General features: G+C 50.7%; 10 protein-coding genes across 10 annotated transcripts; 5 read left to right on the forward strand and 5 right to left on the reverse strand.

The window, feature by feature from the left end:
* Positions 1-130: 130 nt before the first annotated feature.
* On the reverse strand, positions 131-1,867 carry BJY04DRAFT_177084 (uncharacterized protein). Its single transcript, XM_073709559.1, has 3 exons — positions 1,375-1,867; positions 1,175-1,315; positions 131-1,124 (listed from the first exon to the last, which is right to left on the reverse strand). The coding sequence occupies exons 1-3, from the start codon at positions 1,597-1,599 to the stop codon at positions 453-455; spliced, it is 1,038 nt and encodes a 345-aa protein (XP_073576831.1). The 5' UTR covers positions 1,600-1,867; the 3' UTR covers positions 131-452.
* A 710-nt stretch (positions 1,868-2,577) lies between these two features.
* Positions 2,578-5,309, forward strand: BJY04DRAFT_45586 (putative chromatin remodeling complex subunit (Rsc9)). Its single transcript, XM_073720423.1, has 3 exons — positions 2,578-2,708; positions 2,771-3,103; positions 3,159-5,309. The coding sequence occupies exons 1-3, from the start codon at positions 2,675-2,677 to the stop codon at positions 5,012-5,014; spliced, it is 2,223 nt and encodes a 740-aa protein (XP_073576832.1). The 5' UTR covers positions 2,578-2,674; the 3' UTR covers positions 5,015-5,309.
* Positions 5,310-8,286: 2,977 nt separating this feature from the next.
* On the forward strand, positions 8,287-9,666 carry BJY04DRAFT_212983 (putative integral membrane protein; the record flags this gene model as incomplete). Its single annotated transcript, XM_073714746.1, has 6 exons — positions 8,287-8,439; positions 8,501-8,537; positions 8,596-8,663; positions 8,730-9,103; positions 9,154-9,221; positions 9,278-9,666. 6 exons carry the CDS (start codon positions 8,287-8,289, stop codon positions 9,664-9,666), a joined length of 1,089 nt encoding a protein of 362 aa, XP_073576833.1.
* A 479-nt stretch (positions 9,667-10,145) lies between these two features.
* On the reverse strand, positions 10,146-12,401 carry BJY04DRAFT_177088 (stromal membrane-associated protein). Its single transcript, XM_073709560.1, has 5 exons — positions 12,203-12,401; positions 11,954-12,122; positions 11,851-11,895; positions 11,687-11,789; positions 10,146-11,632 (listed from the first exon to the last, which is right to left on the reverse strand). Exons 1-5 carry the CDS (start codon positions 12,309-12,311, stop codon positions 10,340-10,342), a joined length of 1,719 nt encoding a protein of 572 aa, XP_073576834.1. The 5' UTR covers positions 12,312-12,401; the 3' UTR covers positions 10,146-10,339.
* Positions 12,402-12,818: 417 nt separating this feature from the next.
* On the reverse strand, positions 12,819-15,256 carry BJY04DRAFT_45616 (major facilitator superfamily domain-containing protein). The gene is made up of 12 exons (XM_073720427.1): positions 14,870-15,256; positions 14,606-14,814; positions 14,490-14,556; positions 14,397-14,436; positions 14,222-14,346; positions 14,144-14,169; positions 13,803-14,082; positions 13,596-13,751; positions 13,439-13,539; positions 13,296-13,384; positions 13,093-13,231; positions 12,819-13,039 (listed from the first exon to the last, which is right to left on the reverse strand). The coding sequence occupies exons 1-12, from the start codon at positions 15,014-15,016 to the stop codon at positions 12,919-12,921; spliced, it is 1,500 nt and encodes a 499-aa protein (XP_073576835.1). The 5' UTR covers positions 15,017-15,256; the 3' UTR covers positions 12,819-12,918.
* Positions 15,257-15,497: 241 nt separating this feature from the next.
* BJY04DRAFT_212986 (TauD/TfdA dioxygenase family protein) lies at positions 15,498-16,659 on the forward strand (the record flags this gene model as incomplete). Its single annotated transcript, XM_073714747.1, has 3 exons — positions 15,498-15,902; positions 15,959-16,026; positions 16,077-16,659. The coding sequence occupies 3 exons, from the start codon at positions 15,498-15,500 to the stop codon at positions 16,657-16,659; spliced, it is 1,056 nt and encodes a 351-aa protein (XP_073576836.1).
* A 76-nt stretch (positions 16,660-16,735) lies between these two features.
* Positions 16,736-17,427, reverse strand: BJY04DRAFT_212987 (peptide-methionine (R)-S-oxide reductase; the record flags this gene model as incomplete). The annotated part of the gene is made up of 2 exons (XM_073714748.1): positions 16,736-17,106; positions 17,193-17,427. The coding sequence occupies 2 exons, from the start codon at positions 17,425-17,427 to the stop codon at positions 16,736-16,738; spliced, it is 606 nt and encodes a 201-aa protein (XP_073576837.1).
* Positions 17,428-18,339: 912 nt separating this feature from the next.
* Positions 18,340-19,298, forward strand: BJY04DRAFT_45603 (ORMDL family protein). Its single transcript, XM_073720424.1, has 3 exons — positions 18,340-18,657; positions 18,776-19,134; positions 19,201-19,298. Exons 1-3 carry the CDS (start codon positions 18,456-18,458, stop codon positions 19,243-19,245), a joined length of 606 nt encoding a protein of 201 aa, XP_073576838.1. The 5' UTR covers positions 18,340-18,455; the 3' UTR covers positions 19,246-19,298.
* Positions 19,299-19,836: 538 nt separating this feature from the next.
* Positions 19,837-22,104, forward strand: BJY04DRAFT_45605 (uncharacterized protein). The gene is made up of 2 exons (XM_073720425.1): positions 19,837-20,172; positions 20,230-22,104. The coding sequence occupies exons 1-2, from the start codon at positions 20,067-20,069 to the stop codon at positions 21,864-21,866; spliced, it is 1,743 nt and encodes a 580-aa protein (XP_073576839.1). The 5' UTR covers positions 19,837-20,066; the 3' UTR covers positions 21,867-22,104.
* On the reverse strand, positions 22,105-24,370 carry BJY04DRAFT_45609 (calponin homology domain protein). The gene is made up of 2 exons (XM_073720426.1): positions 24,106-24,370; positions 22,105-24,032 (listed from the first exon to the last, which is right to left on the reverse strand). Exons 1-2 carry the CDS (start codon positions 24,270-24,272, stop codon positions 22,343-22,345), a joined length of 1,857 nt encoding a protein of 618 aa, XP_073576840.1. The 5' UTR covers positions 24,273-24,370; the 3' UTR covers positions 22,105-22,342.
* Between the last annotated feature and the right edge of the window lie 294 nt (positions 24,371-24,664).

Here is a 24,664-nt window from a genome sequence, read left to right on the forward strand (position 1 = left end):
GCATGAACCCAGAGGTAACGAGCCAGGGGTATAAAATAAAAGATGGGCGTAACGCCATCCTGCATATACTCCCATAAACTTGAAGCAGTAAGCTGGAATAATTATATAAGAGAAACCCTCACTTCCCCAACGCAAACCGCAACCAAGTCCCCTCCACATTTCGGCAGAACTGGAGGAAGTTATCGTCGTTGAGATGTGTGCAGATCCAGTCCTCGAGATCTAGGATTCGTTGTGTGGTAGGGCTGGAGATGTACTCAGCGAAGACCTCTGGCATAGGGAGGAAGCGACAGCTTGATTCAATAGTTGGATCATGGGTGATAGTCATTGATGACTGTGGTGATATAGTTTGGGGTTCTTTAGGTAATGGCCTGTCTTGAGTGATAGGTTCTGGTAATTGTGCTGTCCTTTTTTGTTTCTTCGAGGTGCCTGTCCGAATATTCAATTAGTGACAATCACAATCGGCAAATAATGTGTTCAAGTTGTAGAATACCGGTATCAGTTGTTAGAGATGTACTTGCTCCTGCTATGTCGGAGCTTGGACGACTTCTTTTGGTACCTTTTTTGGCGAATGGTAGTGTTCTGGGCGGTGACATTTCCTCCTCAATGGGCCTACTGGCATCATGGAAGCCTGTGAATGTTTTCGATTGCTTGGTCTCATTGGCAGCTAACTTGTTGCTGGCTGATAGTGAGTCAAGTTTCGAGTGTGTTGTTTCCTGAGGCGACAAGCTTGGGTTGTTTAGGGTGCCGCTGCTTAATGGTCTGCTCGAGCCACGTAAGGTAGTAGAGCTTGCTGACGAGAGCCGGTCAGTCGATACGTTTATGTAACGCGATCTCTCAACATCAGGTTCGGCGGAGAGAGCTGGAGTCCTCGATATAGTGGTATGTATATATGGTGGAAGTGACGCATCGCTTGAGAGAGATGATATAGACGAGGTGGAAAATCGATCGTTTTGATACAAAGTACGATCATTACTCCCAAAGCCTGAGATTGACGAGACCGGCCTGCGCATGGACGGCGCGGAGTTATTGTCTGATTCTGAGAACGGACAGTTGATCTCGCTCAAAAGAGCCAGGACCGAGTAAAAGTCTCCTTGGGCGGAAAACTTGATTTGAATTCGTCGCACCTGAGCGTCTGTAAGCAAGGTCTCGCCTCCGAAAAGCATGCAAGACGAACTTGTCCATTTTTCAACGGGTATTTGACAGCAAGACAAGGAACTTTCACGACCACGGCAAAGCTTGGTCGTTTTGCGCCGGCTTGCATGGGATGCGCTTGACTTTCAAAGTCTTTCAAGAGGTCCGTCATACATAGTTCTTCCTATCGGACTGTATTAGTCGGTATACCCTGTGCGAGAGTGCTTAAAACGACATGCATACTAGTTTATCCTGATCGTTGCGGAGAACTTTGAACATGATTTTCCCAGGTATTGATGTTGTGTACTTCTCAAAGCCTCCAGAAAGATCACCGTTCCCGAAGACATGGCTCCAAGTCAGTGGCCCTCTGCGGCTAACAGAGGTGGTGCAGTAGGAGAACTTTGCAAGCTGAAAATGGGCCAGCGTCCTTGACCCTGGGACTTGCGGTGAGTGGCTGAAGCGAGACATTGGGGTCGCAGGCTATGCTGCAGCTGCCAGAGACCGCAGCGTGCAATGGTAACTCGGATGCCCAGCTGATGGCTCCGCTTCTGGTCTAAATGTAATGGACCTTGAAGCTGGCCATTTGCCCAGTAAGGCAGGTGACCTTGCTGGACCGCATAGAGAGTCACTTTTCTGTTACCTCCTAGGTGCCACCGGCTTTTCTGAAGGCTTATCCTTCTTGTATAATATAGGTTAATTGAAAACAAACATCATAATCCGGTTGGATATATGCTTCTCGAGTATAGCAGTATAGCAGTATAGCAGTCAGACGGTAGTCTGTTTGTGCCTTATTTATGCCTTACTGCCTGATTGCCTTACTGCCTTACCAAACAGAGAAAGCAGAGAATGTCGGAGCAACAGATAATCCGAGCAGGCGCGCCTCAGGCGGCGGGCAGCAGCAAAGGAGCAGCCACCAGTCGCAGCAGCAGCAGCAGCAGTAGCAGCAGCGCGGACTTTTTGTCTAGAAGACCCTCAGTTCCGATCGATCGCAGGATCAAGCTGTTTGCTCAACAACTGATCTTCCACCTTCCACTTTGTCAGTGACTCCAGCACTATCGCTAACGAGCCCATACCTTCGCGCCCGTGATCCTGTCGGAATTTCGACGTGTTTTGTTCTCGGGTTGCCGTGGCTGGAATCGCAACTTCGTCCTTGATTTTGCGATAGCTTGAACCGCGCCGAGCTCGTAGACCCTTCGCGAACGGATCTGCCGACGACGATAGGCCATTGCTGCGCCTGAAGACGACAAACGAATTTAAACCTCGAGGTCTCACCCATCGAAACGACAGGGCGTCTGTGACCGTCAAACCCTGTGAACAACTCCGACGCGTGCCATTGCAGGGCGATCATCGAATATCCAGCCCTAAGGCCGAGAATTGCGTACAACGTAACAAGGGTCTTCCAAGGTGCAACAAACAATCAGATCAGGGTCGGTCTTTCTGAGAACCATAATCGGAGACAATAAGGAAAGAGCGGTTTCCCCAGAAAATCAGTTCACACAGATAGCCATTGTGGAAAGCGTGAAGGGCCTTGGGTGGACCCAAAATGAGTGCTCAAACTCCACGCACATCCCTACGACGTAAGACACACCTCTCACGAACCCTTCTGCGCCCCATACTAACCCCGTTTCGCTCCTTCTAGAGGGCCTGCGCCATGCTCCAAAGGTGAACCAACCTTTCATCCCCGATACCGCACCGGTACGCCGTGTACACCTCAACGCGAACCAGTCCCCGCAGCCACAAACTATTCCTCCTACACACTCAATGTCGCCTGCAAATCCGGGCAGTCCTCATATCCCGACGGAGACATCCTGGGAAAATAAGGAGCATAAGGTTCCCATGTCTACACGTGATGTTTGGACTCCGGGAAACCGACCCAGCCTGTTCAATGGGTTGCTTGAAAAGGGCAAGACAGTGAGGCAAGCAGACTTTTATGATCCCTACTTCCCACTCCGGTTTGTGGAAGTCCCAAAATGTACATGACCTTGGATGTCCCCCTAGTTTCTGCGCAATGCTAACCCCGAATCCAGCTGATCATATCTACAAGCGTGCGCATTACGGCTTGCAATCAGGAATACCGGATGAAGTCGACTTCGCACTATACCACCTCGTTCAAATATCAAACCAGCGCGGTGATAAATTCAAGTTTGAGGGCTTCCCTTTACTCGCGGAAAACCTGCTAGAGAAGGCCATGGAGGTTTCCGTTCTCTGTTCTGGCGTGAAATGGGAGCTTCAGTATGATTTTCGACAGACCACGGATCGCATTAATGTTCTTAACGCGCTACATGGTACTCGAGACATTTTGGAGAGGATCAAGAAGATTCCAGTCACACTGCCTGATGATTCGTTGGAGACGTACGAATTCAATCATCGCCTTCGGAACATTAAGGAAGCCACGCTTATTCTCAGGAATATGGTCCTATTGAAGGATAATGCAATATACATCTCAGGCTATGCCAGCGGTCTTCTGAGAGACTTCTTGGTGATCATGATCAACATTCCGGACCAGTCGCGTTTGAATGAGCTCAAAAACGACGCGCTTGATATTGCAGAAGAAGTGACCAAGTATATGAGGACTGACCCCGAAGATCCGCTATGGATCTCGCTGCTGAGCTGCCTCAAGTCCTCCGATCGAGCCCACGTTGTACGTGCACTCTGGGCACTCACCCATTTCTCGACTGAGCTAGATGAGCCGGAAGCCAACCGCTCAATGGAAAGCTTACCAAAGGAAACCCTGCAACAGCTATACATGCTTACTCTACTAGACTTGGACAAGGACGTCTTGAGTGGTGCGCTTGACTTCTGGTACCAGTACACCCTCTCTCGTGAGAACATTGAGACTATGATGGAGGTCTTCAATTTCCGAACGATATTTATCCCCCGCATGATTGCACTCCTAACGCATGAGGGTCGCCCAAGCAAAAGAGAAACCGTTTTGCAGGAGGAGAAGGTCGCTCCACCCCCGGCTGAGATTCCACGCGTTCCCCCGGAGCTACTAAAGGATCTGATGGATTTGTCTGAACCCGAGCGTAGCTCTCGTTGGCTGCGTTGCTGCTTTGTCGAGGATGCGGAGTGTGAGATCACACAGATTGCACTCTGGCAAGCATACCAAAGTCGCTTCGCGGACCCACGGGTCCCTGGCGGTGGTGTACTCCCTGCCGCAGAGTTCATTAAAAACGTCAGCACAACATTCACAAATGCCCAAGCCCAAGTTATCAACGGACCTGGCTCATCAACAAGATTTATTATCAAAGGAATCCGGCCTCTGGAAAGCGCGTACACTTTTGAAGGATTTCCTTACATCTATTGCAAATGGCAAGACAATTCAAAGCCCTCGAAAATCTGTCAACGCGCTTTCGGCTCACCCGCTGAGCTTCGCGACCATGTTTTCTCAGATCACATGAACCTCAGCTCAACCGATACACCAGGGAAATACAATCTCGAACAAGCAGACATCGCCGCGCACACCTGTCTCTGGGACAACTGCACGAAATTCCGCTCTTCCGGTCCCAGCGCCAACACCGCCATGGTCGCCGGCCACGTCTCCTCCCACCTCCCGGAAGACCGGCCCGCAGACGCCGAAGCACCGACCTCAAAACGTGCGGTGCTTCAGGAACGCATCGTGCGGAAGTGGTTCTATATGGATACCCCAATCAACGAGCGAGGCGAGCCCGTGGGCGTCGCGTACAAATCTGCGCTCGTCCTACGCAATCTCGCCCGGAACCTTCCTAACGGCATCGCTCCGGACTTTAGTGAACTTTCTTGGAAAAAGGCTTCGTTCCTGAGTCACCGGCCGAAGATCATTGAGGTCTGGGATCGGAACAGGTCCCTTCGCAAGGAACTTACTGAATTGATTATGATTCTAGAGAAGGAGGAATACTACTGAGTGATTCTTTCTCTCTCGTCTTTGCTTGTATTTTGTACAAATACCCTGGATTTTCCCCATCATCTTTTGTCTTTATTACTTCTGACATGATTTCCTTCCTCTTCTTCTCCCAAAAGACTTTCAATGGGCCTCGGGTTTCATGATGTTTCGAACTCTTGATTTGTTATAGCTACGGGGCGTCTCTGGGCAAAGGGGGTAGAATGGAGCTCGGGCTTACTTTCTTGGCTTATCTTTCCTTTATACTTCTATAATCCACGATGCAGCCTTCTTTCGTGCGGACTTGTCCGATGTACCATAGGGAATATGAGTTGCATGTTCAGTTGACGGCGTCATAAGGCTGTCGTTGCCATAGGCTAGAAAAAAAGATCGATTTGCCAAGTATCAACGAGTTAGACCCTCTAGGCTCTAGGAGGAGGCAATCTAGATCTTGACGACTTGATAATGCCCTAAGTTCAGTTTTCGAGTCATGTAGTGGCGATCGGGGTCATCATTGGAAGTGTCCACATATTGGGGCGCTGCATGGCCCATCATGGATTCACTCCCATTATCCATTCTGAGTATGATTGCCAGCAGGTCGTTTCACCGGGCAGCTAGCACATTGATGTAAGCATTAGTGCAGCGCTAGCGATGGGGATTGGATTCTGGTGGCACGTTTCAAGCAGCAGAAACCCTGCGGCGATCGGTTGATCCCGGGATAGGTTCCTAGATAGGTATATAATCTGAGTCGGCGTCTTCAGTGATTTAGCGGCTCTGAGCCATGGCCAGGGACAATGTACCGTGTACATTTTCATCATCCGTAGTCCAGTGATTAGTGATCTTTGACCGCAGGACAGTGACACAGGCACCACGCTCGGGAACAAGCGGAGATCTGATCTCCGTGATCACCATTGTGTAGCTTAACTTTAGGCTGGCTAGGTGCTCTGTGTGGTTTTACTGACTCAGGGAGTCGGTGACTGCTCTAACCAGCACCGCTCAACGGGTGTTAGAATGCTGGCATCCTTCGAAGTGATATGAGGAGCAACAATGAAAACACAATAATAAAAGCTTGCCAGCGGATGATCGCTAGATAAGATCAAGAAAAAGCACCGACAAAGTTAATCACTTCGGCAGGCCGAGAAATCGCCGAGGGGGTGGTTGATCGGTGAACTAGACAGCCATTTCTTGACAGATCAGAAAGTAAGGTTGCGAAAGTCAAGAATAATAATGAGAGAGATGAGGTTGATGACTCGATGCAAATGGGTGCCTCAGGTTCAAGGGGCTTTCATCGGCGACTTCCTCCCACCTTCTCCTCATAACTATTATTTAACTACTGCACAACTCTAAGGGTGCCTCTGCTGTATCCTGTTCTCTGCTTTCAGCAAGTGCAGAGCACGGACTCTGCCAATGATCGACCTAATTCTCAAATTCATTTGTCGATGACAACGATTCGCCATCGAAAGGTCTCAGGGGTTGCGGTTCGCTTCGGAGTACACCTGTTGTCCGCGCCGTACAGAATAATAAACAGAATAATAGATTCGTCCTCGTGCCCAGATCGACGCCACTAGTCATGCGGGACATTATCATGTTTCGAACCCGGTGCGCCCCCATTCCCAAGTTCCAATCCCAGGCTGTCGGGTGGGTGTCTCTCTTCCTAGTGTTATATCGCCTTCTTTCCGTGGCGCTAACGGGGACGCTATCAACAGAAAGAGGAATTGCAGTCGAGCTTTTGCCGAGCCTCAGCTGACGGGCCAGCCAATGCGCGCTAAACGACTATCAAAATCTTATTCATCCTCCGTGCAGCTAAGGCCCGTTCCTGCAGAAAGAACCTGGCTACGAGTCACGGGTCTCTCAATGCAGGCCCTTCAAAGCAATCGTGGTAAATACAGCCGGTCTTGAGTGCCTCGGGAGCTGGACATGCAATGGAGGTTGGAGTTCGCGATGCAGACCGTCTTCTTTACTGTTGAACAGTGAACTGTCATGTCCCGTCACCCTCCGCAGTTCCATGGTTGAGAGGATACAGTGGAGAGCAATTGCGTTGTATATACCCCATGTGGGAAAAAGCACGACTGGAAGTCTCCACTGTACCTGACAAATGCGCAAGTCTGTTTGTGTTGTCAAACAGCCAGCCACTGGCCAGCAGCTACTTGGACAAACCAAACTATGTGGACTGTCACTGCATAATTGAAACTCGAATTGCATGAGCAGTTAACGGTTTTCCTTTCTACTCAGAATTTTCGCGGGCAAGTACAAAGGATCAGTTCAGTCAATCACTCCGAGTCCCAGTGCTTATAGTAGCCTTGTGGATCAATTGCCAGTACAGCTACCCGCATGTCACCGCGACAGTCGAGCTACTAGTGGCCATCAAGGCGTCGGATGAAAGGAAGGGTGGTCTGGGGGCCCGTGAGCCACTCGAAAGAGATAACGCCCGTCTAATATCGCTGAAACATGCGGCAAACATTACTTCCTGCCATGAATCATGATGATTGCCTACGTACTCGCACAATATTCACTTCAGAATCTCATCGGTTTGATCCGCTTTCCAAATGCAATTTGGATTAACCTGAGGGTATGCGCATTGCAAGCTCTAGAGTCTACTGGCATCAGACCAAAGTGGACACAGCACCATGCGAGACTGAATCCTATTGACGCTCAATGCGCATGGATTGGCGTTCCTCATGATAAACAAAATCCTGCTTCCAAGTCCGTGAAAAGTAAGGCGCAGTATAAGCTAGCCCTGGCTCGAGCAGCATTATATGCCCAAGGCTTCGCCACGAGCAAGATTTCACGCACAAAATGTCCAACCTGTCTTCACGTGGCTGGTATTGCCGCTCAGCAGCGTCGTTAAGTACTCGATAGCTCGCTATTCATTGGACCCTACTCTAGCGACGCCATCAAGACACTTATGCTAGTGCCTCCCAAAATCGCGGGCGAACTGATACTTGGCATGGGCGATCCCCAGCTCGATGACCATGTGGCTGGACTCATATAACCGCTTTTACGCTTTTATTTGCAATTCTTTAGTGTCTCTTCCCCCCTCGGGCTCCCGTTGAATAATCACCGCAATCTTCTCTCTCTTCTCTCTTCTCTCTCTCTCCCATCAAGCGTTCGACAGCACACTAATGCCCGCTAGCTGACCTGGCTCTTTTCATAACACATCGAGTATACGCACTATACACACTTGGTCTCCCACCTATCGGGAATTGCCGGCGCGCATATTGTTCATCGCCTGCCATTAGCTTGAAAATCGCGTCCTGTCCAAGATTTGACCATAATTTTCACCACACATCGTCATCATGGCTATAGGAGTACCTCGCGGTCAGCATGCGCTGTCGGTCAGCGCTGTCTTTACATGCCTGGCTACATTCTTCGCAGCAGTCCGTATATACACGAGGGCATTCATGGTGAAACAGATGGGAGCGGATGACTGGACAATTCTTGTGTCGCTTGTACGTTCTTCTGGGTAGAATATCACGAACCTCGAGCTATCCCAGCTAATGACATGCATAGGCTTTCACTTGGGCTTTCTTCGGACTCTTCGTTGGTGGTTAGTTACTCTCAAGTAAAGCCGCCTTCAACCATCAACTAACGTCAGGCTGCAACAGAAACTGCATATCTCATGGGAGAGCATTTTGAACGAATCCCGAAAGATATACTCACGAAGCAAATGATTGTAAGTTGTCATTCTGTGGCAGATTGCCTTGTTGCATACTCTTAATTGCTAACTATTGCCTCGTAGTGCTTTTGGGCTTCAGTCCCGATCTATCAGGCTAGTCTGATAACCACGAAGGCTTCCATTCTGTTGCAGTACAAGCGCGTTTTCTCCACTCCACGAATGCGTTTGACCTGCTATATCTTGATTGGATTCCTCGGGATATGGGGGACTTGGACTTTCATCAGCGCATGGCTCAATTGCGTTCCTGTCGCAAAGTTCTGGAACGACAGTCTCAACGGTTATTGCCTGGATAAGAAAGCCCTATGGTTCTCAAATTCCGCAATCCATATCTTTACCGACATTGTACTTCTCGTGTTTCCAATGCCAGTGCTCAGAAAGCTTCAATTACCTTCCCAGCAGAAGTTTGCTCTCATGGGTGTCTTCGCTCTTGGTGTTTTGTAAGTTTCTACTCTATTCACGAGCTCAACATTTGCTAAACGATAGTAAGCGTTCTCGTTACGAGTATTCTGCGTCTACAAAGTTTGCTAGTAATTTCGGATTCGGCCGATTCAACTTGTGGGCATCCTCTTACTGTCTTCATATACTCGACCCAGAAGCTAATTGCGTGTTAGACGACAATGTAGGAGCAGCCACCTGGTCCGCAGTCGAATGCAACGTCGCCATCATCTGCGCCTGCCTCCCCGCAACCCGCGCCTTCCTATCAAAATTCATTCCCCGAATCTTCTCCTCTGGTAGAAGCAAGAACACCACAAACCACTACAACCAAGGGCCTCGGAGTGGGCAGGGTCTAAATGTCCCTGGCTTCCAGTCATCTGTCGCTGCTGGAATCCCCAATCCACCGAACTACAACTTGAGCGCTTTTGGCCGACGATCAGACAAAGATGATGACTTATCGTGCTCCCCGCCACGGGAGATCAAGGTTACGACCATCGTCTCGCAGGAAACTGTGTCCTCGCCCCAAGACGAGTATTCGAGTTTGAAAGGGCTCATTAAAGATTAAGTTCACGCACGTTTTCAGTCTTTGGCTGCAATCCATTCCTTCACTTTTCCTTCTTTTTATCTCTTTAAAATACCCTTTTGGCCGATGGGTCAGTTTATTACACTATTGTTTTTAACTCTCGCGTCTTCTGTATACCCCGGCCTGGCTTTACTTTCTTGTTTTTTATCTAATGCGACGATCTGAACGGAGGAATGGGTACTTGTTTACTAATTAATACCAACTATGGAACAATATTAATCATTATGCTAACATTGGCGCATTATGAATCATGTATAAATGCGGCGTCTTGGTTGGGAGACTGTTGTCTGCGCCCTTCAATCTCATATACAGAGTAGTACACTAGTTGGAAACTATCAGGTCCTTCAACTAGGCGCCCCATGGCTGTAATCTACCCCAATTATAGTAGCCATTTGCTCACAAGCCCCAGCTTGACGACGACGTTTATCTTTAAAGAGTTTGGTCATGGTAAGAAATATAATTAGAGATATACATTCACATTTCGAGCTAGCGCTAAGGTCTAGAGAACAGAAAAGAACCACGCTATATACAACTTCGTGGCAGAGCATCAACTATGCAGAAGGTGAGGTGAAGCCAGCAAACTAAGGAAGACCGAGGCTAGACTTCATTCCCGTAACCTCTTCGTGAGACAGAAAAGAAAGTAAAATGAAATTTTTTACTCCCAGACATTAGAGAAAAGGTCATCAGATCCTCCAAACCCGCCTGCCGGTTTGGATGGAGCGCTTGCATTAGAAGTGGTTGTGGTGTTCGAGATAGGGGCTGCGCTGGCCCAGCCGCCGAAGTCCTCGTCTTCAGTGACGGTGGGTGCTGGTGGCTTGGCTGCTGGAGAGGGGGCGCCCCAGCCGGCACCGATATCGTTGGCGGTTAGCGTGTCTGGAAGCTTCATCATGGAGGACTGAGGGGCGGGGGGAGCGGCCGGAGCGGCCGAGGAGACGGGCTCTGGGGTGTTCCATGCGTTTGAACCCCAAGGGTCGATGGCTGCCGCGTTGAGGGTTGGGATGGAGGCTGGTGTGCTGACTGGTTTGACTGGTGCTACTGGCTTGGGCGCCGGGTTGCTGAGGTTGAATGCGGAGTTGAAATCCAACTGCGGGGAGGTCGTAGCTGGCGGCGAGCGCACTGGAGGTGGAGAGGTGGTCTTGGTGGAAAGTGGTGGAGAAGAAAACCCAAATAGATCGTTGGACAGTGATGTCGATGGAGGATTAGCCTTTGGTGGGGGAGGAGACTGGAAGCTGGAAAATCCTCCAAAGTCATTCGCGTTGGACGAAATTGATGTAGTACGGGATTGCGGCTTTGCGGCAGGAATTGTAGGAGAGGTGAGGCTGTCAAACAAACCACCACCTGCGCTTCCGGCTGATGCCGCTGGAGATGTCACTTTGGGTGCTGCCGGGGCAGATTTGGCATTTGCAAAGTTGGTCAAGTCTGAGAAAGGGGAAGGCTTGACCGCGGGCTTCTGGATCCGAGGGGATGTTGGGAAGCTCAATCCGCTGAAGGCATCGGTCAGACCACCCATATTTGACTGGGGTGGAGGGGAAGCCAGGTCCCCGAAAGAGGATGTGCGCTCATGTTGAACGGGGGCAGGAGGGGGTTTGGAATATAGTGACAAGATAGACTGCTTCAGGTCGGGTCTGGACATCCCGCCCGCTGGTGTTGACGCGACACTAGCGGGACGGTTATTTGTTGCTGGTTGTGTACTTCCGAAGAAATCAAGGCCGAGGAGGGAGTCTCCGGGTCGCGTCGGCTTCGGAGCAGCAGGCTGCTGTTGCTTGGGAGGGGCGCGGATAGAAGGTTCCGTGGTGCTAGGACGAACCGGGGGAGACACATCGTCATCTGCGAAAAGGTCGATTGACGCTTGGGGGCGATGGTGAGCCGCTGGCTGACTGGTTGTCGTTGCCACTCTCTGCGAAGCGGAGCGCTCAATCTTTGCTTTTTCCTGGACAACAGCAAGAGGCTTGCAAAAGTTAGCTCTTGAAAGGCCCCCGGGCCAAGATTCTTATAAACTCACAACATCATCGTCGCCGGTGTCTAATGTTGCGGGATCGGGCATCGCACCGTCCATAACCCAACGCTTGGATTCATATTTGGTTCTGATGAAGTTTTCGATCTTTCTAACCCGGACACTTTCGTCAGTCAAGTCCCTTTGATTGATCGTGTGCAGGCTGTACTCACGCCTCTGATGGAACGTGGCCGGGTGCCAGCTTCGCTTCCCAATACCTACCTCCTGTATTAGCCACTATTCAGATACGGGCCCAACTTCCCGGGAGGGACTAACTTGTTGGCTCTGGCATTGCCCCATCGCACGACACTCGCAAGTTGTTCGTCGGTCCATGCGTCAAGATCCACTGATTTCACTCGACTGATATGTGTGCCCATGCCCCTATGTATGCCCGAACAACGAATGCAAACAAAGATACCGAGGTTCCAGGAGGCCCATCGCGGATCTAACAGGCACGATATCAGTAAGGATTCATTGCTAGTTTTGCGCGGGGAGACGATGCCAAATTGAAAAATAGAGACTAACGTTTGTTGCGTTTACAATCGGCGCATGTCTTGTTCCCTTCGAGTTTCAAGAGAGCTTTAATAGTCTGCTGGTTCTGAGCCGCCTGAGCGGGGTTCGCACGGCGAGACATGACCGGCCAGAATGCACAATCTGCTGTAAGGACTGAAGAAAATCGTATATAGGGAAAGGGGACAAAAGGAGAATAAAAGGGACAAGGACGGATAGCAAGAAGTGGGTGAATAATGGAGTAACCTGGAGATTATTCACAAGTGGCGGTTCCGATGCGGTGTCGGGGGTCTTGATGCCTCAGGCAACAAGCCAGCAGGGTCAGGCACGTGATGAGGGCTCCTGCCTATTCAGGTGCCTATAGATCCTAGTGGGAAAAGAAACCTGCAGCCTTGGAGCGCAATCATTCTCTAGTGGACTCTCGTTAAAGCAATCAGCTACTGCGCTTGACTCCGGTAAATAGAGCAGCCACCTCTCCAAGCTGCGAGCTAAACCTTACTTTATGAGCATCTGAACAGGAATTGTTGCTCATTTGAATTCGGGTAATGACACTGCCTAGTATTCTCAACCAACTATTGAAGTTCAGCTAGTCTGAGACACGTCCTAGTTGTTGTATAGAGTATGTGAACTTGAACTGACTGGTAAAACGTTCCTTCTTCCAGCTAACGGAATCGACCTACAACTCAAAGCAGGTTTCTCAGCCAACGCACGCTCTAGATGAAGTTTGCCATCTACGGGTGCACTTCCGACACAGTATCAAGCGCTCCGTCCTTTCCTACACTATCACGGTTCTGCTCATCGCTGCCTGTTGTTACCGAGGCCTCTAGACCCTTGTCAAAGATGTAGGAATGACTATTCTTCGTTAGTATGATTGCATCAAGAGTCAGGCAAGCTGGAAATATTACCTCTTAAGATAAAAATATAGTCCCATAATACCAATAATACTACCTCCCGCAAAGGCCGTAGCGAGAGGGAATCCAATGGGGTATTGGGGGCTATCGGATGTTCTCCATGCGCGGAGGGGTATAGTTGCATGTCCGACGTCTGAAAGGTATTAGTATGTGTTCTCACAATGGGTGGAGCGATATCATCTGCAGTGGCAGCTCACAAACTATAGTAACGGAGGCTCCGACGAGAAGACCACGAGCTTCTGGTTCCTTTCTGAGAATTTCACCCAGCCATGCGAGAAGTGAGTAACTAGATTGAGAAGTCAGCACTTGTGGTGATTTTAGCAGGCTTGGATCAACGTACCCCCAAGCAGCTGTAGCGAAAGTCAGGAAATAAAACGTTAAGATCGTAGGTGTCGAATTGGGCCAAGCTGAAAGAACAGCACACGAGATTATCTGAAGGACCTGAAGCTCGCTGTTAGTAGATGGTTTGCCTAGGCGGGACGAAATCAAAAGCTTACTGCAGGGCCAACGGCAACCTGTACACGCCAGTGCTTCCAGTCACTAATAGCGTTGAGCAGGACGTTGCACACAATTGAGATGGCGTATCCACCGAGTGGGATTAAGTTGACGGTATATGTGCTGAAGCGTGGCGTGCCGTCTGCATTTTCGAGGGCCTTATACAGAGTCAGCTCACTTAATGTAAACTCCAAGAGAACAGACCATACCTCCAAGTACAACAGAAAGTAACTGTTCGCCCTCTGGCTCCAAGCGTATTGCAGATACGCAATCATGTAGAGCCAGGCAATGGGGCTGCAGGTAATAAGCTTGGCTTTCCTGAAAAGTCGCTTGTAGTCAATGAGCTTAGAGGTTTCAGTGTTGTTCTTCTCCATACGCGTAAACGCCAATCGGCGCTCAGCGTATGTTAACCATGGTGCTCTAGTAATAGCTGGTGAGTCTGGGATGATCAAGAAGCCAAGGATTCCCCAGAACACCGTGATGCAGCCGCTATAGTAGTGGGAGTTAGGGTAAGCCGAGACCGGATACAGGAGTCGGGGTGGATATCTACCTGACAATGAAGAGCCATTGCCATCCCTAGACATGTTAGCATCAAGTAAAGAAAGCTTGAAATAGAACATAGACTTACTTCGAGTCCTGCTGCTCCATTTAGATTCTTGTATAGAGCCGCTTGCAGAATGCCGAGGAACATGCTTCCTGCGACACCGCTGACGCCAAAGATAGCGAGCCTCTTTCCGAGCTCAGCGGGCGTGTCTATATTATAAGCCTCTAGGACAGCAGAAACAGGAAAGGTGGCAACTTACACCAATTGAAAATGAGAGCAACCAAGCCAGGCCATGATGTCTTTAATAGTCAGCAATGATTCCAGTGTCACACCGCTGGCTCCGAGACCATACCGATTCAAATAAGCCAAGGAAAAATCGAAGCGCGTAAATAGTTCTAGCGTTCTTAGAAGCATACGTACTTGTTTGATGTCAGCTAAAGCCAATGTAATGCTAGCCAAAGCACGTACAATAGGGTCAAAAGTCCCCAGATAACCTCGCAAGCAGGGAGGAAGATCGAAGGTCGTATCATAGTTTGTACCATCTGTGCAGGGACAATTCCCAGAGCATATCCGATAGAAAAATACGTGGTGAACTCAACAAGTTCATTGCCATATAATGACAATGCTTCCCTCATTCCCGAAACGTACGCCTGTGTGGTCGCCGACTGGTCCATGTCCTAGATGCATGTCGTTAGGGTTTGGTAAATGAAGGCAACTCATACAGTCCCTCACCTTTGTCAGACCGGCGACAAAAGCATAAACAAGTAGCAAGAGATCGAGCTTCAAGACAAGCACCCTTTCGGGCTGGTCAAGTTGGAGAGCCCGTACAATCCATCTCGGCACCCATCTAATTCTTGAATCCTGCACAGTGGAATCCATGGCGGGCTTGTTGTGACCTGTAGAATTCTCGTAGACTCCGATTTTCGAGACTGGGAATCGGAAGCATTTTGTTCATGATCTGTCTGAAATTTCATGCCTTCGTGCTGCAGCTTGGATTGCGTGCTCTTGACACACTGTGACGGCAGCAAGCTCCTCCTGCTCCAAACACGAAATGTGAAGTTCTGGTGGATTCAAGTTGGAGTAGCGGGAGCTGCATAGTGGCTCGCAGAGAAGCTCGAATATCGACATTTTACTGGATCGTTCTGCAGTGGGACGGTGTGAAGAATAGCAGCATAGTGGCTGGTACTGACGCGTTTCTTGGCTGAGATGAGGCCATCCGGAAGACTTCCATACACTCCAAGCTCCTAACTCCAACTCTTGGCAAGAAAGTGTAGTTATATACTTGGAGTACGCCAGTCTGGATTGTATTCGGCAGCAGTCAACCGCGCAGCCTCCATTAGTGGGAAGTACTTACACTGTCATGAGTTCCGAGCCTCTATACCCCGCCTATCTCCCTGTGAGACCTGAGGGGTTCACCCCAACTCTTGATGTGCCGGCCTTTGACGCAGAGGAGCCTGGTCTGCGAGCAGATCGAGAAATACCGGAGATTTCTGGCCCAAAGGCAATTTTGAAAAACATCACGCCTCGCGTCGGCACTGAGATCCGCCATCTCCAACTCAGCCAGTTGACTGAGGCGGGTTTGGACCAGGTAGCCCTTCTGGCAGCTCGAAGGGGGGTCCTTGTATTTGTGAGTATAGATATCTATCCAGGACTTGTATTCTTCTCCTTACCAGAGAATGGCTGTATGCAGCGAGACCAGGACTTTGCCGATATTGGACCCGATAGGCAGTTGAATATCGCAAAACATTTCGGGCCGCTGCACAAGGTGCGCAAACGCCATGTGAAGCTAGATCTTGAGATGCATGGCTGACTCGAGCTTAGCACCCTACAATGGGATATCCCAAAGGTACTGGTCCGGAATTCCAAGTGGTGTACGCAGACGACAAAGTGTACGTAGTAGCCCTAATCGAATATCAGGCCAGATCTAATTCAAGCACAGTGGAAATCTTCGAGATCTTCTGGGCTCGCGCACTAGTTACGATTTGTGGCATGTGGACCAGACCTTTACCCCAAATACGCCAGGTGTTACCTTTTTCTGGGTGCTCGAGATTCCGGCATCAGGCGGAGGGGATACAGCCTTTTCCTCCCTGACAGCGGCCTATAGCGCCCTCTCGCCAGCATTTCGTGAAGGCCTTCATAAGTTGAAGCTCCTTCACACGAGCGCCAGCGTCGGGGAAGTTGCCAGAGTTGGCCAGGAGCGAGCCCTGAAGGAGGCTATTAAGACAGAGCATCCCTTAGTCATCTCGCATCCGGTGACGAAGGAGCCAGTGTTGTTTGTCAACCCTACTATCGCCCGTCAGGTTGTGGGGTATAAGCCAAGCGAGTCAGATATGCTGTTAGGCTTTCTCCATGAGCATATTAAGTCCCTAGACTTTACATGTCGCGTATCCTGGGAGAAGGGAACCGTCGTTGTGTGGGACCAGAGGACGGTAGCTCACTCGGCCGTCCCGGATTTCAAGGATGGAGAACGCCGACACATGGTCCGTATTATCTCGTATGGGAGCCAACCTCAACCCCTATAGTTAGTATATACGCAACATGAAATCATCCCCTGTACATAGAGATCTCAAAGCAAACAGACACCCATCATTCAATCCATCAGGCTTTAGCCTTCACATCACCATCACCCTCAGTAAACTTCAAACTCACACTGTTCACGCAGTGCCTCTCGTCAGTCGGAGTAGGATACCCCTCTCCCTTGAAGACATGCCCAAGATGTCCTCCACAGTTGGTACAAACAATCTCTATCCTTTCCATGCCAAACGAGCTATCCACATGTCTCGTGACCGCACCAGGTACGGAATCGAAGTACGCAGGCCATCCACAGCCGGATTTAAACTTGTGGCTCGCCTTGTATAGCGGTGCGTTGCAGCCCGCGCAGTTGTACACACCTTCGGAGGGATAATGGGAGTCGTATTCGCCTGTGCCAGGACGCTCTGTACCTTTCTGTCGGAGGATGCGGAATTGTTCTAAACAATGTTAGCTGGTTTTCTTTTCTCGATGTCCGCAGGTGTATATCACTCGCAAAGTACTGGTGGCAAAGCGAGGTTCATACCAGGGCTCAAGACAGCGCGCCATTCCTCATCGGTTCTGTTATCTGCGGGAGGAGCCATGTTTCCTGCTTTGGTATCTGCTTGGGAGCTGGTGCCGAAGAAAGAGCTTAGGAATGGTATGGCTGGTGCCGATTTGAGGACGGTTTTTGCAATAGGGAGCGGAGGAGACGGACGGGTGGCGGGGAAACGAATGAGGGGTGATGCGATGGTGCGGAGAGCGGCCGTAAGCAGGCGCATTGAGCTGGTTGCTTGATAATCCGCGTTGAGAATTGCGTAGCTATCGTATGCGTAGGGTTCGTGAGTGTGAGAGTTCGTTTGAAGAATAGACGGGAGTTTTGAATAATAGACAGTTTGAGGTGCAGAGGCTCGGAATCAATAAACGTCTTGGTACACCTCTCAGCTGAGCAGATGGCGGTTTCTTTACGTCATCCCGGCGAGATCAACGACAATATAGGTACGATTCCAAAATGGGATGCTTGACGGGACAGGGCGATATTATATATAGTTAGCCAGATTCTGGATGACTATCACCAGAATGACTATTGGTTTTATACACACAGCGTATTGCGATTATCTAAATAATTGAGGTTTTGCACGCTCGGTTGCAGCACCAGGAGTATATCTATTGCAGACTGCTGAAATGGCTCGGGGCTAATAATGTACCTAGCTTGAGCCGGCAAAGCTGCAGTCTCCAGAGGATGAGAACCATGCGAGATGAGATCGATCAAGAATATATTTAGCTCTTTTCTAGAAAAGGACCATCAATATCGCCGAGGTCTAGAACATAGGTAGCTAGACGAACCTCTCTGTCTTCGCCTTCGAGTCCCTATCTGGTGGCTATTATTAGACACGTCCCGTTCCTCCTCCTATTCACGCCTGTTGGAATAGCCCGCCTCCTGACTGTTTGAATTTTTCTCCTCGACAACCATCGGACACCTCCTCGCGAATCTGAAGCCGCAAGGAGATCTATTCTGAAAGCCAAAGATTGAATCGAGTCACGGATACTCCGAACTCTAGAGTATATTGCTCGCATCCCGTGACCTGCCGATCGGTCGGAACATCTCCAGTTCCCTCCGTGCCGCCATTGTTACTCGCTGGCCGTTGCTGCTAGGTATCTTTAATATTCACCTCTTCGCCTTCGTCATCCTCGGTCGTTTTCAGAACCTCGCTTTTCCTTTTCTTTGTTTCTCCCTCTTCCCGACCTCCTCAGCTCCGCGCCCTTTCTCTTCCCCCGAAACCCCACCGCCAAAGTGTCGTCCTTATTAATGCCCCGTGCCATCTCCTTCCCACCGGAGGTTGACACAGGGCCGCACCGGCTGGCTCCGGACCATAACATGTCTCAAAGCAAGGCTGGCAGGCGGAGAAGGTCAAGCAGTATCATTTACCAAGAGCCTACCGAGTCCATTGAGCACATCAGCGATCAGGCTGCCCTTCCGAATCTAAATGCGAACTGGGTAAATGCTAAGGGTGAGTGACTTGCGTGGGCTGTTGTTGCATTGCTATTGGGCGTCTTTTTTTCAATCCATCCTTTACACAGAAGCATCTTTGGGGAGTTGCACCTACTGACGATCATTTTCTGCTACAGGTGCCTGGACTATCCATTTCGTTCTGATCGCGGCCTTGAAGATCTTCTACGACATCATACCCGGCGTTTCGCAGGAAACTTCATGGACTCTCACCAACATCAGCTACATGTTCGGATCCTTTCTTATGTTCCACTGGGTGCGGGGTATCCCTTTCGAATTCAATGCGGGTGCCTATGACAACTTGAACATGTGGGAGCAAATTGACAATGGGGACCAGTATACCCCGGCGAAGAAGTTCCTACTTTGTGTGCCAATCTGCCTCTTCCTGCTCAGCACACATTATACCCACTACGACTTGACGTATTTCACCATCAATTTCCTTGCTACCTTGGGCGTGGTTATCCCTAAGTTACCCTTCGTACGTATACGGATCCCTGATTTGAATCTGACAGTTCGGGTTGGACTAGGCTAATGCAGATTATAGTCACACCGGCTGCGAATAGGTCTCTTTGACATACCTGAAGAGTAGCGGTCGAGGCACTCTTTTTTCCCATTGTTTTTTTTTTTTCTGCCACATCTCGTTCTTACTGCATTTCCGTCCAGTTTCCTTCTCATTATGTTTTTATTCCCTCACTTTATTCTCTACGTACGCATGCCATACCTTTAATACCTACCACCACCTGTTCACTGTTCAGGAGCCATGCTGTTGGCGAAATTGGGTGCAGACTACCTGCTACTATGACTCGGGAGGACCTTTGTTCTAAGCGATAAGGAACAGGATGGATTTTGAGACAGACATCAGACTTGCTGCGGCCAAAGCAACGCGAGCCTACAAGACCGCAAACGACACAAAAAGGACTGGGGATAGAAGGTGTTCGGCGAGAGCTCATAAACGGCAGATATTCATTCCACTAGCAGATATCCCACTATTCTTTTTAGGATGACTCATTCTACGAGCGACTATACGGAATATGTCACGGGCTGACCTGGTCATGCAACCACTCTGCAGTCTGACTGCAGTCTTACCACCCGTGGACCAGCTGATTCGTTGTCGATGGGTCCTTGATCCTACTTAGGTGGTGAGAAGGTGAAAGGTGTAGATAGGCCCCAACAACTGAAAGAATGGCAAAACAAATAGCAGAGAATCCTGCGTAGGTACGGATACGTAGAAGTCGAACAAAAAAGACCAAGTTGGAAGTAGTTATAGCTCAGTCCAATCAACTCACTTGGCGCTGTTTACATACCTGACGTTCGGTTGATAAGATACAGCGCCAAAAGACATCGATCGACCTGTTGGCTCTTTTCCTCCGCCATCCATTACCACCCAATTGTTCTTCTGTCTTGACTTTCATGGCCGCCCCAGATGAAGAGGTCCTTGTGCCTCACTTTCATCCTCCTAAGCCTCTCCCGTTCGAGCTAGTCCAACATGTCGCCATCTTTTTCGAGGAGAAGCTCCGTTCGTGCCCCTCTCACGCGTTCGCGTCGCTCAATGCTAATTAAACACGCCCACCAGATACTCAAGCACTTAGTCTACTACTGAATGCCCTCAGCGCCCATCCCGACGCGTCTACGCCCGTGTACGTACCATCTCCGCAACACCTCTCACTCGCCGCGACATTCCTCGTCCATCCCTCCACCACTGGCCGACCCAAGACCACCGAGGAGGAGGAAGCACCCACTGTATCTCTCCGCCTGCTGCGGCTGGTGAATAACCTTGTCGGACCAACGGGTGCCCAGTTCAACACTGCATTTTTATTCACACACTTCGAGACCTCGCGCCATGGTGGACGGCGTCATGTCGATGATGGTCGACCCTCTTCGATGAATAGGTCCGCCGACGGTGAGAGGAAACCGCTGAATTTGGACCGTGATATCCCTATCGATCTGGCGCAGTCGGCGTCTGTCTGGTCGCGGGCGGAGGATTTTTGGCATGCCGTGGGCTGGGCCTTTAACTGCGCCGTGCTGCACCCTACCCGGTGGGAGCGCTGGCGGGTTTGGCTGGAATTCATGTGCCAAGTATTGGAAGAAGATTGGGAAGAGCACCTTAGGGAAAAGAGAGAGGATCTGTCCAGCGATCCGCGGAAAGATAGCCTGATAGTCCACTATATCACCAAATCCAGTCATGGGTTTGGTCGCAATCGTCGCATTCTGCGATCCATCTTCGCCGACGGAAGCACCACGGCAGTCAATGAATTCCGTGAAGTCTTCCACAAAGAACTGAAGCTATCAAAAAAGAGAACCGCCAAGGGCAAAGGGAGCAAGAATCGAGAGGCCGCCGCTGCGGTTGATATCGACGCAGAGGAATACGGCGACTTCTATCTCACCACGGACCACGAAGACGAGGATGGCTCCTCCGGCCGGGAATCCAAACGCCCACGCAGATCAAAAGAAACTAGATCTAGAAGGACCGCCGCTTCTGCAGCTACATTAAAACCAAAGCTAGCTGTTGATACCCCAGAACCCGACCCAACCCTGTCATCCTCCCTCCTAGGCGACATGACCTCGCTCGCCCTCCGCCAACGCCTTCTCCATCTCCTTTCTACCGTCTCGCAAACCCTCCCCAACCTATTCATGGACCTCCAAGACCTCTACCATCTCCTTGTCGAAAATATCCGCCCGCTTCCTTTACCAATCTTCCAAGCCTTCGTCTCCCCCTTCGCCCTTCCTTACTTCTCCCCAGCTGCTCACTCAACCCTCTGTGAATTCCTCCTCTTCCGCCTCCGCGAATCCGCCGCCCCGGATACGGACGACGAATACCTCACCCAATCTAAAATAGAAGTCTGCTTCCTCCCCTACGCGGCCGCAACGCCATCCATCTCAGATAACACCAAGATGTCCATCACCCTCGAGACACTGATCATGCTGCTAGCGGATAGCGACATGCTCCAGGTCACCGAAGAAACCAAACGCCTGGCGAAAACGGGCATCATCAGGCGCGCCGAAAAAGCACAGGCTGAGACGAGGAAGAACCAGTTCACGAGAAGATCGGAGGATCTCGAATGGAGCTGGCTGGGGGAGAGTGCGGAGCGATTGATGTTCTTGGTTGAGGAGGTGGTGCCTATCTCAGGGAAGGATGGGATTGGGGGTAGTGGCAGTGGGACAGGGGATCCCTCGGTGTCGCCTTCTTCGAGGTCTTCTTCGGGGACTTGAGTCTGGTTTGGGTGCGGGTATACTCTGATTTATTTATAGATTACTTCTTCTTTTCTCGGCCTGGGGACATGTGATTGCATTGCGTTGCGTTGTGGGAACTGGAAGGGTTGTGTCGTTGATGTTTTGTATGTGTTTATAGATACCCCTTCTTGATTTGAGGAGAGATGAACGTTGGAATGTCCGAGGTTATAAAAAGTTTGTGACTTGTCGCCTGCTTTACATGTCTCCTTTATGAGTACCCAGTACAAGAGACCGAACGATCATGGGCTCCCTTCTGGCTAAACATTCACAGAAAGAATCAAATGCTTCTAACAATAACACGCACGAGTAACTATGTACTTTGAAAATAGAACTCCGTCTCTAAATCCACAGACCACACCAGGAGCCAGGATAGAACAATCAAGCCAGCCCAGCATATCTAATATCCAGAAGCAGGCAAGACAAACAAAACTCAAGATACTAGACGCAGACGAGATTTACCTCGGCGGCCTAGGTCCAATAATCTGCCTCCTCGCCCCTCCCACACCGAGCCCCGGGCCCCCACGATTCTGATTATCACCACCCATATACCCATACTGGTGGACATCCCAGGCACCACCGGGCCCCGCAGCTTGCGAGGGGTCCTTAACGCCTCTTGCGGCAGCCTCCTGCGTCTGCTTCTGGCTCTCCTCCCATTCTCTCTGTCGCTCGCGCTCGCGTTCCATTTCGCGTTCGAGGAGGGACTTGGAGGCCCAGCCGCCGGCTTTGGTCTTTTGCTGGGAGGCCAAGCGGCGGCTGCTTTCGGCGTCGACTTCGGAGGTTGTGGTGTAGTCTTGAAAACGGTGTGAGGCGGGTTTAGGGGCTAAGGGGGCGGGGTTTGAGGATAAAAAGCGGTCGACGCGGGATTCTGAGGTTTGGGGTTGGGGTTGGGATTGAGGTTGGGGTCTTGATGTGTTAATGGCTGTGGGATCGGGGAGAGGGCGAGGGGGCATGGGCGGGGGTGTCTCGACTTCAGTGACGGGTTCCTGGTCTTGGTGTCTTTGCCATTCGCCGCGGAGGAGGCGGCGCTCTTGCTCAAGTGAAGAGAGGTCGTAGCTTGGTTTCGGGGGTACGGGGACCGGACGGTTCTTGGTCTCGGTGGGTTTGTTTGCCTTTTCCTTGAATGTCTGGCGTTCAATCTCGTACTCGCGCTCTCTTTCCTTTGCAAGCTCAAGCTCTCGTTCCAGTTGTCTGATGCGCTCGTTCTCCTGTCGTTCGCTGGGAGTGGGTTGCGCGGGGGCCGTGTGACTGGCTCGGTACTGGCTGAGGAATTGGCCGGTTAGACGAACGTCGTTTGTGTCACGCTGGCGTTGTCTCTCCTTCTCGAAACGTTCCTCTGCCTCTCGCTCCTCGCGTTGCCGTTGCTGCTCCTCTTGATCCCACCGCCGCTGTTCTTCGTCCCACCGTCTCCGTTCCTCTTCCGCTTCTTGTCGCTCCTTTTCTCTCAATCGGCTTGTCTCTTCTGCCCATCGGCGTTCTTCTTCTGCTTTAGCACGTGCCTCGTACGCCTCGCGCTCTTGTTGAAGGGCCCGCTCTGTATCTTCTCTCTGCTGCCTGAGTCTCTCCTCTTCTTCGCGTCTGAGCTTTTCTTTCTCTGCTATACTAGGTACGTGCGGAGAGGATGTGGTGATTTGGCGACGGGCGCCGAACGCGACACCTTGGTTTGCTTGACTGGCACCACCCATGTAACCGTATTGATGGATATTCCAAGCCGGCTGTGTAACGTGCTCATCCGCTCTTTTGCTCCAGCTGCTGACTGCCTGGGGAGACTTTGCAGGGCTCGAGCGGCCGGGGGGGCTTGAGTTGACATCGCCAAGCCCCCGAGATTTCGTCGGTGTATGGAAACCCTGGCTGGAGCCAGTCACAGACGGACTCAGTGCGCCACCTTTGTTCTGTACGCCAATTGCGCGAGGAAATTTCCCGGGCTGAAGAACGTTCGCTTTGCGGCTGAACGCGGAGATACACTGAAGGACTTGCGCAGGATCCTTGGCTTCATAGAGATCAACGGTAAGGAAGACATCGTGGGGAGGAAGGCTGAGCGGTGGAAGTTGACATGCGCGCAGGAAATGTGATATGTTCTCCATCTGCACGAATGGCATTGGAGACTGCTTGTATTTCACCCCGGGGGAAACCGCAAGGTTGAGGAGTCTATAGTTATCGCGCGATTATTAGCGATGGCGGGCACACGAAGGTATTACATCCAAATATCTGGGTTACCTACCGGCAAAGCGCAACTCCATCTTTGAGCGCCTCTAGGAGATCGCCAGGCTGCAGGCTTTCGCGCAACACCTCCTCAATCCATGACCGGACCTCAGCGGCAGCTTGCGGGGTATAGCGGGACAGGCGCAGATTGCGCAGGTCTTTGTCTAAGGATGTGACGGAAGCCATTCCTGCAGAGGTTTGTAACTCGTATAGTCCACTCAATCAGTCCTTGAGTCTTTAAGATATATATGGGTCGGCGCCAGGTGGCTTATCCGGTGGTCGAGGGATAGGTAGAGTCGCGACTTTGTTGACAAGGGGCGGCTGGGGATGACGTAACGGCTGAATAAGGGAGCGACCACAAAAGAAAAGACAGACGAGCGCAATCAGATTATACGCAAGGAAAGGCAGATGCTGTCCCAAGAGAAAAATGAAGCGGAATCGCAGCAAGTGGAAGCAGTAGAGGAGGTTGAGGGAGAGCAGGCGGAGATGGAGATGAATGGAATGCCCGTTGGGCTCGTTATTTACCGTACGGGTATGTAACAGTAAGCCGATGACGTGCCTCGTTGCGGCGCAGCTCT

The sequence above is a fragment of the Aspergillus karnatakaensis genome, assembly GCF_047715665.1.
Source record: "Aspergillus karnatakaensis strain CBS 102800 unplaced genomic scaffold BJY04scaffold_2, whole genome shotgun sequence".
Lineage (NCBI taxonomy): Eukaryota > Fungi > Ascomycota > Eurotiomycetes > Eurotiales > Aspergillaceae > Aspergillus > Aspergillus karnatakaensis.